Source organism: Lagenorhynchus albirostris, chromosome 2 (assembly GCF_949774975.1).
Source record: "Lagenorhynchus albirostris chromosome 2, mLagAlb1.1, whole genome shotgun sequence".
Lineage (NCBI taxonomy): Eukaryota > Metazoa > Chordata > Mammalia > Artiodactyla > Delphinidae > Lagenorhynchus > Lagenorhynchus albirostris.
In genome coordinates, this window is record NC_083096.1 from 87,553,758 (window position 1) to 87,573,546 (window position 19,789).

General features: G+C 35.2%; 1 protein-coding gene across 12 annotated transcripts in view; it reads left to right on the top strand.

The window, feature by feature from the left end:
- Positions 1-19,789, top strand: part of ST7L (suppression of tumorigenicity 7 like) — a 151,074-nt gene that overhangs the window by 30,823 nt on the left and 100,462 nt on the right. For 11 of the 12 annotated variants that reach the window (XR_009538839.1, XM_060139334.1, XM_060139329.1 and 8 more), the window contains 3 exons: positions 203-317; positions 2,533-2,605; positions 3,541-3,643. Coding sequence is in view for 11 of the 12 variants with exons in the window: in XM_060139334.1 (XP_059995317.1) it covers positions 203-317; positions 2,533-2,605; positions 3,541-3,643 (291 nt within the window). In the remaining variant the exon portion in view is untranslated. Of the gene's footprint in view, positions 1-202; positions 318-2,532; positions 2,606-3,540; positions 3,644-13,832; positions 13,897-19,789 lie in introns of those variants that run through there. The other variant, XM_060139337.1, reaches the window with a different exon arrangement.

The window sequence follows — 19,789 nt, forward strand, 5'->3', positions numbered from 1 at the left end:
CTGGACCGCCAAGAAATTCCCCAGAATCACTGTTTTTTTTAATTGATAGTTTTATAACAAGATATTTATTTAATATACATAGATTTCTTAGAGATTGAGTCTCCACAGTTTTAAGAAACAAAAGAATTTCTACCTCAGTGAATTTGATTCAGCTCTGAGTTCCTTTTGTATAATTTTAATCTTTTTTCTTTTTAATATACAGTTGATGAAAGAATTTCCCCCTCTTACCATGTTGAACATCCATGAAAATCTCCTAGAATCACTTTTAGAATTACAGGCCTATGCAGATGTCCAAGCAGTTCTAGCAAAATATGATGGTGAGTGATAATTCTCTTAGTTAATAGCATGGTTAAAGTATTTTTTTTCTATTAAGTAATCATAAATGTGATCCTACTCCGGTATTTCTGTGATTTTCTCTTTGCATTCTTACCAGTCAGTATCTAGTATCTGTGGATATAAGTTGCTATTAAGTATCTTCTTTATCAGTACTTTTGGTAGCAAAAGTCTGCAAGGAGGAACTTTCCTTCTCTCAAGATGTATTCATTTTTTTATTGAGCGCCTAATGTGAGTGAGGCGCTTGGAATACAGTGGTGAATAAGAAGACATGGACTTAGCCCTCGTAGAATTTACCGTTTAGTGGAACATACAGACAAATGAATAGTAGTTATATTGAGGCATAGCGTGTTAGGTGAGGTAATAGAAAAATATGGGGTGCTATGCACTTCATTTGTTTTGGAGTGGCAGGGAAGGCTAACAGAAGTTGCTTAGAGTATATATAAGAGTAACTCAGAATAACATTTTATGATGCTTTTTAGTTACAAAGTATAATTTATTATCTCATCTGATCCTTATAACAATCTTGTGAGGTGGTAGGACAAGTACAATATTTTTACTGTTTCCGGTTAGTAAATAAGAAAACTGGAGTAGAAGAAAGTTAAGTGATTGGGTAAGGTCTTCTAGCCAGTAAGTGGCAAGCTTGAACTTAAACTTAGGTATTCCATTTGTTTGTTTACTAGTCTCCCAACAGTAAGTAAGAAGTCAATATATGTTGGCTATTTTTATTATTATATGATAACAGTTCCAGTTTACCACAAATGGATTTGGGAGAATTTTTGAGAAGCATAGCCTTTCTCCTCATTCTGAGTAAGGCATCAGCTTTTAACCCCAAGCTGGAAACATCCTAACTAGCATAATATTTCTGGTCATATCTTTCACTGTATTAGAACACATTTAAGTCACTTATTCACACTCTCCTGTTGTAAGCTCCTACCCATTAGCTTGGGAATCTCCATGACTTGGAAAGTTTGAAATTTGTTACACTTGGAAAGAGAAGTTTATTTCTTTTAAACATCTGGAATTCTTAGGAAGTGCTTTAGAGTAGTATAGGCTCATGGAGAAATTTGTGAGAAATTCTTTCCATATGTTACTTATCAGATGCACGGCCTGCTTATGATACTTATGATGAACAAGCTTAGGGACTGAATATGAAAAATCAGGACCTATTCATTAAAAATAAAATAAAACTAGCAACTTGGATATGCTTCTGTGTTTTCAGTTATTTTTATGAGTCCCCAGTTTTCACCCTTCTAGAATCCTGAAAAAGTTAAAAGCAAGTTTACTTCTTTAGTTCTCCATTTGCTGGTATAACTCTGGAATCTGGAAAGAGAGTTCTGTAGTCTTACTCTGCCAATAACATTATTTTGGTCATTCTTTAAGAAAGAACTCATATAATTAATTTCATTGTAGTTCTCAATTTCTTTTTATTTTATAAAAAATCATCATTTAAGAAAATGTAGAAAATGCAAAAACATCAGAAGAAGAAAAAAATGAAAACCACCCATGATTATATCACCTGGACTTAACTACTATTAATTTTTTTAACATTTATTTATTATTTATTTAGGCTGTGCCGGGTCTTAGTCGCGGCATGTGGGATCTGCATTGTGTCACGCAGGATCTTTAGTTGTGGCATGCGGGCTTCTTAGTTGCAGCACGTGCACTCTTAGTTGCGGCAAGCTTGTGGGATCTAGTTCCCCAACCAGGGATTGAACCCAGGCCCCCTACATTGGGAGTGCGGAGTCTTACCCACTGGGCCACCAGGGAAGTCCTGTTAGTTTTTTTTTTCTTAATCTTAGTTTTTCTCTGTGAATAGGTGGAGTTTTTACATAGTTCTATCTATACAATGGCTTTTTCCTTGGATAGTATTATTATAAGCAGCTTCTTATAAGCATTTGTTGAGTACTTTTTACCATTGTATGAGGGCTTTCACAGACATGGTTTAATTTAATCTCTGCTAGACAAGTACCATTTCTCTATTTTGGGAAAACTGAGGTTAAAGAAGTTGTGCTAGTTCAAGGATGCATAGCTGGTAAATAGTAGAATCAAGATTCAGACTCAGGTTTTCCAATTATATGTCCACGTGCTTTTACTACTATATTATATCCGTTGAATTTGAACTATGAATTATTCTTATTAGAAATTGTCTTACGATATTTTTGTGATTCTTACCCAAATTAAAAATTATTATTATAGATATAAGCCTTCCAAAGTCAGCAGCCATCTGTTATACAGCAGCACTATTGAAGACAAGGACTGTTTCAGATAAGTAAGTAGTTATGAAAACTATAATAGTTTAGAAAGACTGCTAAACTCAATATTGTTTTTCATCCACTGACTTTAAACAATGCTTTTTTTTCCCCTACTTCCTGCTGAATAACCCTTGATCTTATGGGGCTTAGAAGCTTCTTACTATGTGTAGTGGAAAGAGCAAGGTTTTTAGAGCTAAGTGAACTTGGATTCAAATTCAAAGTCTACAGCATACCAGCTATGGAACTTTGGTCAAGTTAATCAGTGTGAGTTTCTTTATTATCTGTAAAATGAGAATAATAATACTGTAGGTTGGTTGTGTGAGGATTATATGTGTTAAATGCCCAAAGCAATGCTAGATAGAAAGTATATCCAGTACATAGTAGCTATGATGGTAATTGTAAGATATGTGGTAGGGAAATAGGTTTCATGTTACCTGTTTTGAGATTATAATTCTGAGTTATTCTGATTTCCTTGTATTTTTGGCTGTCCTTAATGAATTTCTCTTTATTGCACAGGTAAGTTATTCAGAAACCAACCAAATGGCAACTGCTTTCTTTCACCTTAGATTACTGTGGCTTGATATGAATTAGAATGGACTGTTCACAGTCTGTGAACAGTGAAAATTTGATAAGAATGTACTTCTATTTCATGAGATTCTCTAGATGTCCCTGTGTGGCATTTCTTATTTTATTACTTTGCCCAAAGTGTGTCTTTAATGGACTTCTGAAGGTTTTCTTCACCTTAACTTGAATATTTCCATTTCTTATGCTGCCTTCCTTTATATGTTGAACCAAAGGCTTTACTTTTATGTTTAGTAGCCATTTGGCTTTGACTTTAGCCATCACCAGAAACCTCCGATTTAGGGTGCTAAATTACGATCTCAGTTAATTAATTGATTAAAATACTTATTTATTTAAATATTTATTTCTTCATTTTGTGGTTTTCTTACAGATTTTCTCCAGAAACAGCCTCCAGAAGAGGGTTAAGCACAGCAGAAATTAATGCTGTGGAAGCAATTCATAGAGCTGTGGAATTTAATCCTCATGTTCCAAAAGTAAGAAACTTTATGATAGAAATACTACTTTTATTTAAGTTAATCAAATTGGTAACAGTGTATAGACCAAAGTTTGGGTCTCCATAATTTGAGGCAGAATTGTTTTAGTCTGCTATATTTTGATGCTTAGTGTTTACCCTAAAGGGGATGTTAAAAAGAATTTAGAAAGGTGGATAGGAGCAGTATTTCAGTGTAGGCTTTATAATTGCTGTCAAAATAAAATTTGATGTGCAATGTGTTCACTTAGCTGTTCCTTTTACTATAGTTATAGAGAAGAAATAAAATGCCTTGGTCCTAATAAAAGATCATTCATATTTCAGATCATTAAATCAAATATCCTGTTACTATAAAAGCTATTTACATCTAGACAGATGCTTTTGAATGAGGGCTGGGTAGACAAAGACTGAAGACAAATAGATTAAAATAATCAGTGTTAGGAAACAGATGTGAAAGTTCCCAGAAAAACTGCTGAGTTGATGTTTATTTAGTCCCAGATGAACTGTACTCATCTCATTTGTCTTAATATTGTACACCTTGCAGACATACAGATCATTGGTTAATCTTTGTGTGTTATAACCCAAGATGAAATTTTGGATTTTAAAAACAATGCCCCAAGTTAGGGAGTATAGAGTATTCAAGAATATGCCTTTATTTAAAAGAGTAATTGTAACTGTTGATTCCAGTATAATATGTTAGTGGAATTTGGAAACTAGTAAACATTAAAGGATTAACCTCTAAAAAATAATCTCGAAGAAATGCAAGTTGTAAGTCTGTTAGAGTAAGTAAAGACAGAGTCAAGAATATTACTGAAATCTAAGGATGAGAGTCAACAAATATTTATGCCATTCTCGCATTAAGTGAAACTGGTCCCATAAATTTCAATAAAAATTTTAGTGTGAATTATAATACATATACAGCAAAGTGTAAAAAACAGAAATGTGTATCTTAATGATTTATTATAAAGCAAATGAGTGGAAACTACCACTGAGGTCAAGAAACAACATTGTCAGCCCCCAGAAACCCACCTGCCCTTTCCCAATTACAACTTCCTCCCTCCTGCCTAAACTTAACCACCATTCTGACATTAATTATGTTTATTAATTATGTTTTTCCTTCTTTTCTTATATTTTTAGTCTATACTTTTCCTTTATTGCTGGCTTTATAAAACAGGTTAAGGAATTGTCCCTCTTTTATCATTCTCTGGAATAATTTGTGTAAAAATTAGAATTATTTCTGCCTTCAGTGATTGGAAGAATTTGCTGATAAAGCTGTCTGATTTTGGATTTTTCTTTGTGAGAAGAATTTTCATTGCAAATTTCATATCTTTAATAGTTTAATTACAAATTCAATTTTTTTAACCATTCCATAACTATTCACATTTCTTGTTTCTTCTTGTGTTAGCTTTTGGTAAGTTGTATTTTTCTAGGAATTTATTACATCAAAAATTTCAAATTTATTGGCATAAAGATTTCATAAAATCCTTTTATTAGCTTGTTAATATGTGCAGAATCAGTTGTAACATCCATTTTTTAATTCATAACACTGGCTACCTTTCTTTTTGGCCCTCTATTGGATTCCTCAGGGATTTATCAATTTTATTAGTCTTCGTGAAGAACCAACCTCTGGCTTTGTTGATCTTCTCTACTGTTTGTTTTCTGGTTCATTCATTTCTGCTCTTTACAGCCTTCTTTCAACTTTCTTTGGCCCCATTTTTTTTTTAATTCTTGTATCTTCTTTTTTTTTAATTAATTATTTTTGGCTGTGTTGGGTCTTCGTTGCTGCGTGCGGGTTTTCTCTAGATTGGCGAGTGGGGGCTACTCTTCGTTGCAGTGTGCGGGCTTCTCATTGCAGTGGCTTCTCTTGTTGCAGAGCACAGGCTCTACGTGCACGGGCTTCAGTAGCTGTGGCACGTGGGCTCAGTAGTTGTGGCTCGCAGGCTCTAGAGCACAGGCTCAGTAGTTGTGGCACATGGACTTAGTTGCTCCGTGGCATGTGGGATCTTCCTGGACCAGGGCACGAACCTGTGTCCCCTGCTCTGGCAGGTGGATTCTTAACCACTGAACCACCAGGGAAGTCCCTCTTGTATCTTCTTATAAGGTATTTAACTCATTAATTTTTAATATTTCTTCTTCTAACATATCCATTTAAGTCTATAAACCTTTCTCTAAGTACAATTTTAACTGCATACTATAGCATTATTTTTTTTATAATTTAGTTCAAAAATATTTTCTAATTTCCACTATTACTTCCTCTTTGATTTAGAGGTATATTTATTCCATTTAGATGTGTATTTCTTAATTTTAAAACATATGAAAATTATCTTTTTATCAATAATTTCTGACGTAATTGCATTGTGGCCAGAGAACATACACTGTGTGATTTCACCCCTTTGAAACATTTTTTAATTCTTGAATTTCTATTTATTTTTCACATCTCTCATATTATTTATAGGTTTGAATTCTCTGCCAAAAGTTTAAATATAATCTGTTATCTCTTTGAAAATAAAGTAGTTATCTTAAAGTCTTTCTCTGATAATCCCAATATCTAGAACGTCCCTGTTTCTGTTTTTAACATCTGTTTTTTTCTGCTGCATCATGTTCATATCGTCTTTTCTCTTATGCCTGATTTTCTTTCGCTATGTGCCAGATATTTTATTTGAAAAATTGTAGAAATAGCTTAAAATCTCAGATAATATTATGTTCCTTCATAGAGGATTTTCCTTGCCCTTAGATGCCTGGAAGAAGCATTGGTAGGACAGGATCACCTTAATTCAGTTTCAGGGATTGAAATTTTCTGGTCTACCCGGATGACTTGAAACTGGACTGCAGTCCATGAAAGTTTCAGTTTATTTCTGGTTCACCCTTATTCCTAAGATGCAGCTTTCAGAGTCCCAGTCCAATCCTGAGGGTTTTGCCAGGCTCTCACTCTTGACAGGACTTGGATTTCAACTTTTGTTCCAGTAGCCTTACGAAACTGGCAAAAATACTGAACAGCCTCCTAGCTATCTTTTCCAGAATTGTCAAATGTCCCTATAGTGAAAGAAGCCCCAGGTGTGGCTTACTTCTCTGCTTTCTGCCGTCTTTAGACTGTGGCCTGGTAATTCTCTACCCTTTGTTAATTATCTGATGTATTTGATTCAATTTTTTAAAATCGACAGCTTTTCTAGCTGTCTGGGAGGGTTCATCTGAGTTACCCAGTCTTCCGTTACTGGAAGCAGAGGTCTAAAAATACTTGTATATGAAATGCTCTGCTCTCTCTTGCTGCAGAGTGGTTAAGAGAACGGATTCAGCAACTAAACTGCCTACATTTGAATTCTGGCTCCACTACTTCCTAGCTGTATTACCTTGGACAAGTTACTTAACTTCTCTAGACTTGAGTTTCCTCATGTGTAAGCTGGGGATAATATTCCCTACCTCTTAGAGTTGTTATTAAGATTAAATGAGTGCATATCTTTAAAGTGCTTAGAAGAGTACCTAACACGTAGTAAGCTTTACAGAAGTGGTTGTTATTGTTAGTACCCAGGATGGGGTGGAAATCTGTTCCTTGTGTGAGAAGATAAGCAGCAGTTATTAATCAGAACTATTCAAATTAAATACACCATTGATATCTAAAAAATTTATTTAATTCCCACTCAAAATAACAAAATCGGGATTGTCTGTTCCCTGTGGTTGTTCTTTTCTGCTTTAAAAACCCTCTTACGTAAAATGTATTCTCAGCAGTAACAATTCTTTTTTTTTTTAACATCTTTATTGGAGTATAATTACTTTACAATGGTGTGTTAGTTTCTGCTTTATAACAAAGTGAATCAGCTATACATATACATATATATATATCCCCATATCCCCTCCCTCTTGCATCTCCCTCCCACCCTCCCTATCCCATCCCTGTAGGTGGTTGCAAAGCACAGAGCTGATCTCCCTGTGCTATGCAGCTGCTTCCCACTAGCTATGTATTTTACATTTGGTAGTGTATATATGTCCATGCCACTCTCTCACTTCATCGCAGCTTACCCTTCCCCCTCCCCGTGTCCTCAACTCCATTCTCTACATCTGCATTTTTATTCCTGTTCTGCCCCTAGGTTCTTCAGAACCATTTTTTTTTAGATTCCATATATATGTGTTAGCATACAGTATTTGTTTTTCTCTTGCTGACTTACTTCACTCTATGACAGACTCTAGGTCCATCCACCTCACTACAAATAACTCAATTTCGTTCCTTTTTATGGCTGAGTAATAGTCCATTGTATATATGTGCCACATCTTCTTTACCCATTCATCTGTCGATGGACACTTAGGTTGCTTCCATGTCCTGGCTATTGTAAATAGAGCTGCAGTGAACATTGTGGTACATGACTTTTTTTGAATTACGGTTTTCGCAGGGTATATGCCCAGTAGTGGGATTGCTGGGTTGTATGGTAGTTCTGTTTTTAGTTTTTTAAGGAACCTCCATACTCTTCTCCATAGTGGCTGTATCAATTTACATTTCCACCAGCAGTGCAAGAGTGTTCCCTTTTCTCCACACCCTCTCCAGCATTTATTGTTTCTAGATTTTTTGATGATGGCCATTCTGACCAGTGTGAGATGATATCTCATTGTAGTTTTGATTTGCATTTCTCTAATGATTAGTGATGTTGATCATCCTTTCATGTGTTTGTTGGCAATCTGTATATCTTCTTTGGAGAAATGTCTGTTTAGGTCTTCGGCCCATTTTTGGATAGGGTTATTTGTTTTTTTTGACATTGAGCTGCATGAGGTGCTTGTGTATTTTGGAAATTAGTCCTTTGTCAGTTTCAGCAGTAACAATTCTGATGGTGTACATTGTGCATTGGTTTTCAAAACTACTGCCAGAGCCACCATGGGTGAGGGGAGGGTAGCGGAAATCCCAGGCATTGCCCAAATTATAAAATTAAATTGTTGGATATGTAATATATATTAACCTTCATATTGAATCTGTCTAAATAATCTGTGATGCTTTTAGTGATACTTCTTTTGAGTTTAAAAACCTACACACACATATAGTGAAATACTCCAAAATACTTCTGAGAGAAATTAAAGAAGACCTAAATAAATGGAGATATATACCATGTTTGTGGATTAGAAGACTAATTATTGTTAAGATCTCTCCAAATTGATCTGTAGATTAAATGCAATTCCTATTAAAATCCTAGTAGACTTGTTTGTAAAAACTGACAAGCTTGGGCTTCCCTGGTGGCGCAGTGGTTGAGAGCCCGCCTGCCGATGCAGGGGACATGAGTTCGTGCCCCGGTCCGGGAAGATCCCACATGCCGCAGAGTGGCTGGGCCTGTGAGCCATGACCGCTGAGCCTGCGCGTCTGGAGCCTGTGCTCTGCAACGGGAGAGGCCACAACAATGAGAGGCCCGCGTACCACAAAAAAACCCCCAAAAAAACAAAACAAAAAAACTGACAAGCTCATTCTAAAATTTATATGGAAATGCAAAGGATCTAGAATAGCCAAAACCGTTTTGAGAAAGAACAGTAAGGTTAGAGGGACTTATACTACCCAATTTCAAGACATTTTTAAAGCTACAGTAATTAAGATAATATAATATTGGCATGAAGGTTGAAATGTAGATCAATGAAAGACAATAGAGAATCCTGAAATAAACTCACATAATTTTGGTCAGTTGATTTTCAACAAGAGTTCCAATGCAATTCAATGGGGAAAGGATAATCTTTTCAACAAATGGTGCTGGGAAAATCAGGCATCTATGTGAAAAACAAACAAACAACCTAGACCCTCTCCTCATGCCAAATAAAAAATTAACTCAAAATGGATCAAAGATCTAAATGTAAGAGGTAAAATTATAAAAATTCTAGAAGGAAACAGAACCTGGGTTAGGCAAAGATTTCTTCAAAAGCATGATCAATTAAAAAAAACCTGATAGATTGGACTTCTTAAAATGTTTGCTCTTCAAAAGTTATCATTAACAAAATGGAAAGATAAGCCAAATGACTGCAGGTCATTTATCTCTTAAAGTTTGGTATCCAGAACTTATAAAGAACTTTTATAACTCAGTAATAATAAGACAAACAACTCACTTCATCAAAGAAGGTTTATGAATTAGCTATCAAAGAAGGCACATGAAAAGATACTCAGCATCATTAGTCATTGGGAAAACAAATTAGAACCACAGTGTGATACTATTTTATATCCACTAGAATGGCTATACTCACATAGACTTACAATATCAGGTGTTGGCAAGAATGTAGAGAAAATGCATATATTGCTGCCAGGCATTTAAAATAGTATAGCTACTTTGGAAAACAGTTGTGTAGTTAAACATATACTTACCATATGATCCATCAATTCCATTCCTAGATATTTACCCAAGAGCAATGAAAACGTATGCCTATACAAAGACTTGTATGAAAGTGTTCATAGCAATATTATTCACAATAGCAAATAATTTGAAACAGTCCAAAGATAGGTGAATGAATAAATAAGTGGTGATATATCCACATAATGGAACACTTCTTAGCACTAAAAAGGAACGAAGTATAAGTACATGCAACAACATAAATGAACCTCAAATACTTTATGCCAAGTGCAAGAAACCAGACACAAAAGACAATATATTGGGGACTTCCTTGGTGTCGCAGTGCCAGTGCAGGGGATATGGGTTTGAGCCCTGGTCCGGGAAGATCCCACATGCCGCGGAGCAGCTAAACCCGTGCGCCACAACTACTGAGCCTGCGCTCTAGAGCCTGTGAGCCACAACTACTGAAATCCGTGTGCCTAGAGCCCATGCTTTGCAACAAAGAGAAGCCACTGCAGTGTGAAGCCTGCGCACTGCAACAAAGAATAGCCCCAGCTTGCCACTAGAGAAAGCCCACGTGCAGCAACGAAGACCCAACACAGCCAAATATTAAATTAAAAAAAAAAAAGACAACATATTGAGGACTGCCCTAGTGGCGCAGTTGTTAAGACTCTGTGCTCCCAATGCAGGGGGCCCAGGTTCAATCCCTGGCCAGGGAACTAGATCCCATACGCATGCTGCAACTAAGAGTTTGCATGCCACAACTAAGGAGCTGGCAATTCGCAACTAAGGAGCCCACCTGATGCAACTAAATGAGCCCACCTGCCACAACTAAGACCTGGCACAACCAAATAACTAAATAAATATTAAAAAAAATAAATTATCATCAATACTTACAGTTGAGCCAAGGAGTGTATTATATTTCCTTAAAAAAAAGCATATTGTATGATTCCATTTATATGAAATTTATGAAATAGGTAAAACTATAGACACAAAAGGCAGATCAGTGGTTCCCTGGGGCTGTGGGTAGGAGTGGAGATTGACTTCAAACAGGCATGAGGGAACTTTTTATGGTGATGGTTGCACAACTGTATAAATTTAGTAAAAATCATTGAACTGTATACTTAAAATGGTAAATTTTGTGATATATAAAGTATACGTCAGTAAAACTGTAAAATATGTTATTTAATTAAATATAAATTTAATAAGTATGTAATATGTATATACTGCAATATTTGAAAATCATTTTTAGCACCAGTAAAGCCTTGCCTGAAAAAAAATCATTTTTATTTATAGGTAGAAATTTGTATATTTTTTCCCCTTACCTAAATATCAAAACCAGTTGACAATTCAGCTCTATCAAAATATCCAACTGAGTAGAATGGCTCTGTAACCTTACATTATTGTTTGTGGATAGGCAGTTTAAGCTGGGTGTTACCAAACAGGTTAAAAATTAAGGTTTTAGGGGGGAAATTTTATGCTCCAACAATTTGGATAATATCCCACTTAAATAACATTAGTGTTATATGAATTGGAAGAGCGCTGGAATTTGTGGCTGTTTTTGCAAGTGATGAAGTATGTACAGATATTCTCTTCCCTCTCTCTTCTATTATAGTCTCTATCTGTGATTCTCTCAGCTGGAGCCAGCAAACATAAAGGGCTTTAGGGGTTTTCTTCCTCAGACTTCAACAATGTGTCATGATAACTTACTTAACCTAATGAACAGTGACACTTAAATATATATATATATTTTTAAATCTTCTTTTATTCTTATAAATTTATTATGCAAATTTTCAAATGTTCTATGAATCTTACCAGTAAAATGACAAATTGTAAAGCTGTTTTAGCAGGAACTATTTTGGCTACTTTCCACATAACTACAACAGAAATGGCTATAGGTCTAGAGCTGTGCAATTTGTTAAAGCTGGAAGCCATTAGAAGTGCAGTAGAAAAAGATCACATAAATCTCTTCAGGCTATGAATTTGCTTTAGATGTTTCATCAGTATTGATTGCTTTTACAGATTTTTTTAATCTACTGAATGAATTCAGTATACAGTAACTGTGATAGTAATAGTAAAAAAATTAGAACAACATGTTTTCATGATTTTTGACTTGTTCTTCATTACCTAGGTATGGCTTTGGTTCAATAAACATTTTGTTTTAGTCACCAAACAAGAAAAAGATTATGTATCTTTCAGCTACTATAGAAATTGTTGGTTTTTAAAATTTTACGGTAGAAAATATTTCATACTTTTTAAATATTCCATAGCATCCTGTTTCAGTCATTCTTGTGTCTCACATTTTTTTATTATCCAGCCATCAAGAAGTATTTTTTAATTAAAATAATTCATATACAATATAATTCACCCTTTTAAAGTATACAATTCAGTGGTTTTTAGTATATTCACAAGGTTGTGTAATTATCACCACTCTCTGATTCTAGAACATTTTTATTACCCCCAAAAGAAACCCTGTAGCTATTAGCAGTCACTCCCCATTCCTCTCTCCCCAAATCCATGACAACACAGATCTACCTTCTGTCTCTGTAGATTTAGAATTATATTATGTGGCCTTTTCACTTAGCATAAGGTAGCAGGTATCAATACTTCCTTTCTTTTTATGGCTGAGTAGTAATCCATTGTATGGATATACCACATTTTGTTTATCCATTCATCAGGTGATGGGCATTTGGGTTGGTTCCACTTTTTGGCTATTATGAATAATGCTGGTGTGAATATTCATGTGCAAGCTTTTGTGTGGACACATGGTTTCACTTCTCTTGGGTATATGCCTAGGAGTGGAATTGATGGATCATATGGTAATTCTCTATGCTTAACTTTTTGAGAGACTGCCAAGCTTTTTCAAAGTTGGTTGTGCTATTTTACATTCCCAATGTAAAAAATTCCCAAAAATTTACAGCAATTTTTGAGGGTTACAATTTCTGTACATCTGTGCCAACAGTTGTTATTGTCTGTGTTTTGACTATAGTTGTCCTAGTAGGTGTGAAGTGGCATCTCATGATTTTGATTTGCATTTCCTAATGATGTTGAACATCTTTTAATGTGGTTATTGGCCATTTGTATATCTTCTTTTTTTTAATTTTTTAAAATAATTTTTATTGAGTATAGTTGATGTACAATGTTTTTAGTTTCAGGTGCACAGTAAAGTGAATCAGTTTTACAGATATCCACTTTTTTTTAGATTCTTTTCCCATATAGGCCATTACAGAGTATTGAGTAGAGTTTGCTGTGCTATACAGTAGGTACTTATTAGGTATTTATTTTATATATAGTAGTGTATATATCTCAATCCCAATCTCCCAATTTGTCCCTCCCCCCCGTTCCCCCTGGAAACCATAAGTTTGTTTTCTACGTCTGTGACTCTATTTCTGTTTTGTAAATAAGTTCATTTGTACCAATTTTTTTTTAGATTCCACATACAAGCGATATTATATGATATTTGTCTTTCTCTGTCTTACTTCACTCAGTATGACAATCTCTAGGTCAATCCATGTTGCTGCAAATGGCATTATTTCATTCTTTTCTATGACTGAATAATATTCCATTGTGTATATATACCACATCTTCTTTATCCATTCATCTTTCAGTGGACATTTAGGTTGCTTCCATGTCTTGGCTATTGTAAATAGTGCTGCAATGAACATTGGGGTGCATGGATCTTTTCTAATTATGGTTTTCTCCAGATATATGCCCAGGAGTGGGATTGTGTATCTTCTTTGGATAAATATCCAAGTCCTTTGCACATTTTTAAATTCATCTTTTTATTATAAAAAGTATTCTTTAACATTATTATTATAGTTAGCCATTGACATTCTTGATTAATATGGTCCAAAACCATTGTGAATCTCCATGGGTTGAGAAATACCAGTATAACATATAATTTTACTCCTGAAATGAGAACATGAGGATGGGTCATGAACCTTGCTGAGATATGGATGCTGAAGATTCAACTAGGGTTATTCATTTGGTAAGTTACTCACATGTGTGCACAAGCCTCAGAGCACAAATGATTGAAATTTGTTCCTTAGCAAAATTATGGCTTTATAAATCATGGATGTTTAGAGATAGCACAGATGATTGAAATCATAAATATTAAATCCAAAAATATCCATGATTTACTATAGATGTAATTGTTCTTAGTATGACACTTTACACATCAGTTAGAATAGTATTATCTAACTTTAATTTAGGATCTAGCAATAGCTTGCTGCAATATTTCATTGAAGTTTTTTTTTATTAGCATACTACCACCAAATTCTTCTAAATTTTATTATTTTTAGATTTAAATTTGAAATACTTGCCTTAAAAACAAAATCACAGAATAGAAAGTCCAGAAATATATCTATATGTATTTTGTCATTTGGTTTTTGACAAAAGCACCAATGCAGTTCAGTGGGGAAAGGAAACTCTTTTCAACAAATGGTGCTGGAACATCTAGCTATCTGAATGGGGGGAAAAATCATGAAATATTCTCATAGCATACATAAACATTAATTTGAGATGGATCATTTACCTAAATGTAAGAGCTAAAACTATACATCTAGAAGAAAACATCTAAGAATATCTTTGAAATTTTGAGGTAGACAGAGATTTCCTAGGACACAATAGGCACTTAACTGTAAGAGAAAAAATTCTAAATTGGCCTTTTCAAAAATTGAAAATTCTTCTCACTGATGACAGTGTTAAGAAAAATAAAAAGGCAGGAAATTCCCCAGCCGCCCAGTGGTTAGGACTCCGTGCTTTCACTGCCGTGGGCACAGGTTCGATCCCTGGTTGGGGAACTAAGATCCTGCAAGCTGTGCGGTGTGGCAAAAATAAATAAATAAATAAATAAAAATCATCATCATTTAAAAAAAAATGAAAAGACAAACCACAAATAGGAAAAAAAATATTTCCAGTTTGTTTGTTTGGCAAAGGACTCAAATCCAGAATATATAAGTATAAAATGACAACTTTAATGTAAAACATGGTCAAAAGCCTTGAACAGATACTTCAGAAAAGAAGATATTGGAATGTCCAATAAACACATAAAGAGGTGCTCACCATTGTTGGTTATCAAGGAAATGCATTATAAAATTACAAGGTATCATGCCTATCAGAATGGCTGTAATTAAAAATACTGATAAAATATTGGTAAGAATGTGGAACATTTAGAACTCTAGTACATTACTGCTAAGAGTATATAAAATGATACAACCACTTTGTCAGTTTCTTATAAAATTAAACATATACCTCACCCTATGACCCAGTTCTACTCCAAGGTGTGCATCCAAGAGAAAAAAATTTATTTAGCAATAAAAAGAAAAGAACTACTGGTACAGCAAAACATGGATGAATCTTAAAAATATAGCGTTCAAAAGAATATATACTGAATGATTCCATTTATGTGATATTCAAGAAAAGGCAAAAGTGATCTATTGTGGTAGAAATTAGAACGGTGGTTGCCTCAGGTGGTCAGGATAGAGGTATTAACTGGAAAGGAGAACTTTCTGGGGTGATGGTGTTGCTTGTCTACTTTCTTTCTTTTTTTAAATTTATTTTTGGCTGTGTCAGGTCTTAGTTGTGGCACTCAGGATCTTTCACTGCAGCACTTGGTCTTCTGTCTAGTTGAGGTGCACGGGTTCCAGAGCGTGCGGGATCTGTAGTTGTGGCAGTCGGGCTCAGTATTTGAAGCTCGCGGGCTTAGTTGCCCTGCGGCATGTGGGATCTTAGTTCCCTGACCAGGGATCAAACCCTCATCCCCTGCACTGGAAGGAGGATTCTTAACCACTGGACCACCAGGGAAGTCCCTTGTTAAAACTCATTGAACTGAATACTTAAGACCCGTGCATTTTACTGTTTTTAAATTATACCTTAATAAAGAAAAAAGAATCAGACTCAACATGGAAAGCACTGTCAAGGTATCATGCCTCCTGATTAAATGAGATGATATATGTGAAGTTCTCAACACAATGTCTGAGTGTCAGGCAACAGCATTGATTATTATGGCCATCACTGCTTTATTATACTCTGTTACCATTTTCTCCTCCTGTTTAAGCTGTTCCAGTGTGTCCTCTTTCCTTGTAAATATTAGTTTAGTGCTTTAGAGTGTATAAGATTTGGGGATTCCTTTGTTGAGATGGGGTGAAGGTGAAGATGGTTAGGTGAGACAGTTAGGAATTAACTAATTTGAATTACTTAATACCCTGAGGACAGTTTGTGTCTTCCAGAAGAAGCCCTTGAGGGAAGAGTGGCGTAGAACATTTAAAAACAAAACAAAACCTTGTTTAGTAAATCTCTGCAACTTGAGTACATGTTTAGGAATATGCTATCTGTGGCTTTTTAAAATTATTCTTATTTTACAATAAAACTGGTTTTGGTATTGTGCTGCTAAGAAAGTAGACCATGCCAGGAGGCCTTTACAAGTGCAAGGGGAATTTTAAAAATAAATGGATACATAAAAGGTAAAATCCATTCTGGCTGATCAGAAATTGAAGCCCGTAGGATGTTATGAGTCCCGTCCATTAGAGAAGGTACTAGGTCTTTAGCAGCGGGCTTACATTTCTTTTGGCCAGACTACTTATATTATAGCAGCATAAGTAAAAGATGAGGGAGATGGGCACTCTGAGTGGCATAGCAGGAGTACAGGGAATAAAGGGAAGTGGTGTTAAAGTCTGTGACCCATACTTAGAGCACAGTGAGGCCTTTGCCTGTCCCTTATATTGTACTGTGGCCCAGGTGGAAGGGTTGAGATATGAAATGCTTATCTCTTGAGATGCTGCTCTGTAGGATGATTTGGAAAGTCATTTTCCTGAAGCACATGCCCTGTTTAGCCTCCCATCCCTCTCTTTTTAATATAAGATCACTTTCCCTTTGCTCCTGAGGCTGCTAGGTAGTATCATGTTTTCTTTCAGTTTATTCATACAGCAGTTGTTTACTTTCTATCTGGGAACTTTCTTTAGTCTCCCTTATAATACACCTCCATGTGGAATCTTTGCATTCAGCCTGCCTGTCCAATCTCATAGAATGTGCACTGAGAAAACTAATTGGAGAGATAAATTGGTCTTGATGTGCATGACTGATCAAGAGCAAAGTACCTTAATTTCAGATGCCTTCAGAGAGATTTTTCTTTAACCTCTGCTTTTAAGAGAAAGATTATAAAGCATTATCGTTACTTCAGGTCAGAATTATATTGCTTTTGGTCAAAAGCTGTTGTAAGATTTGCAAAGTAATAGAAACAAAGTAATCTAGAGATAAATTATAAAGATCAAAGCAATTCAAAATTAAAGTGAATTTGAGTGTAAGCATATGTATGGATTTAGAGTTATAAAAGATACCATCAGACCATACATCATTATGTCTTTTTAACTATAGCTTCCAAAGTAGCTTTAATTTTTAATATTTTTAGCGAAAAGCAAGAGACTTTGAGTAATTATTTGAGTATATTGTCCATAGTTGAATACTAGTTAAAATTGGCCCACGCAATTTCCAGATATAACAAGAAGATGATTTGGAGGTAATATGGAAGGTCCTGCAGCACATACTAGGTACCAGCCTTGGTTTATGTCTTTAACTATATTTTATTTGCCAGTTATTTCCAAATATGTTAACTCTGGCTTCCTTCCTTGTCTTTAGATTTGCATTTCTATCTAGTTGTGGAAATTTTTACCTGGGTATCTAATAAGTACTTCAGACACTTTAATGTGTCTCAAACTGATTTTTTTTAAATTTATTTTTTAGTCTCTTCTCCAACTTGCCTCTCCTTCCTTATTTCTATATTTTGACTTACGGCTTTATTATTTTCTTCTGTAATTAACCTTTACTCTGCTCTTTCCAAATTACCAACTCGTATTATGACCTTTGAAATCTCTTTCAGATCTAGCCATCTTCTCCATCCCCACTGTCACTGCTCATTGTGCACCTTCACTACCTTTTTTTGTGTGTGTGGTACGTGGGCCTCTCACTGTTGTGGCCTCTCCCGTTGCGGAACACAGGCTCCGGACGCGCAGGCTCAGCGGCCATGGCTCACGGCCCAGCCGCTCCGCGGCATGTGGGATCTTCCCCGACCGGGGCACGAACCCATGTCCCCTGCATCAGCAGGCGGACTCTCAACCACTGCGCCACCAGGGAAGCCCTATTCTTTTAAAAATTATTATTGTTATAAAAGTAATGAATGCTTTAAAAAAAATTCAGACCCTTTAGAAGTTTATAAAGTAAAAAATCCCCTGTTTCTTCTCTCCCAATTCTACTTCTCTCACGTAACCACTGTTTCTGTTTGGTGTATATGTTGCCAGACATTTTCTGTGCATTTTTAAACATACAGATATGTATGTGTAGAAATACAGTAATCTCAAATACTCTACCATCTTTTGTTTGGACCATTAAAACAGATTCCTCAGTGGTCTCCCTGCCATCAAACCCTCTCTACTCTGGTCATTGCCAGAGTTATCCACCTAAATAGCAAATCTTACTCTGCCTAAAGAGCTCTGCTTGTTCCCTATTGCCTATACGATAAGGACCAACCCCGTAGTATTGCGTGTATAGAAACCCTTCATAGTCTGGGCCCAGCATCTGTCTCCAGCCTCGCTCCTCACCACTTCTGCCTTGTTCCTTACCTCCAGTGCTACTATTCCCTGGATTGGCCAGGTCTCATTATGACTCCCTACCGTTGTACATATGCTCAGTCTCTTCTCTACCTGGCAAGTTTCTACTCATTCTTCAAGATCCTGCTCATCTGTTGCCTCCTTTGTAGAGGTGTCTTTCCCACTTTTCCCAAGCAGAGATAATGGCTCTTTCTTCTGTGTCTTTAGTACCTTAATCATCTTTTTTTTTTTTTCTTTTGGTCTGTTTGTATGTCTCTCCCTTAGTTATTGGTGAGCTTTTTAAAAAGCAGGACTCTTGTCTTAGCATCATTTTATGTCTGATATTCTACTTACCACATAACAGGAATTCAATAAATGTTTGGTAAATAAACATGTTTGTAATTTAGATCTGCATTACTATAAAGACCTATCTAAGGTAAAGAAAATAAAATTTTAGATCCCATCAATTTTTTAAGCCATTTAATATTTTGTGAGTTTTGCTACATTATGTCACTTTGGGCCTTTTAAGGACAGTAGTACAATTTCAGCATGACCTTATTTCTTAACTGATAAAAGAACTCAGCTTTTAATGGAATACTATACTATATTTTAAATGAGTTAGATCTATATAGAGATGGGAAGAGATATACAAGATATATCGTGAAGTAAAAAGTGAGTTGCGTAACAGTTTGATACTATATTTAAGAAAAGTAGAATCAGTATGTTATGCTTAAAAAAAGAAATCCAGACAAACATAAATCAGATTATTATCTTTATTTCCTTTTTTCTTTTATTCTCCAATCTTGTAATAGATTCTTTTCTGTGTAACTCTGTAATGTTTGCATTTTTGTACTGTGAGCATGTACTTTTATAAGCAAAAAAAAAAAAGAGACCAAAACAAAACAGATTACCCGTCAGTTTTTAACCTCTCATATTCTTCTTCCTACAGAAGTAAAGTCTTGATAGCTGAATTTTTTTGTTTTCATTTTGTTTTGTTTTTAGTTTGCCCAGAAAGTTAGAAAATATCTTTAAGTAAAACTGAAATACTTAAAGGTATGAGTTTGAAGACATTTTAGCTATATATATCAGATCCAGTCAGTTAATTATTTTAGGACCTGCTTTGGATAGTGTAATACACTAGGTGCTGAAGTAGAATATGAAGGATATGGTTTCTATCATGTAGTGACTACACCTTATTCTAGGTAGCAGAAATTCTTGAGTAGCACTTTGTGGAGGAGATAAAATGAGTAATAATCCTATAATTACATATTTTAAGTGTATTTTCTT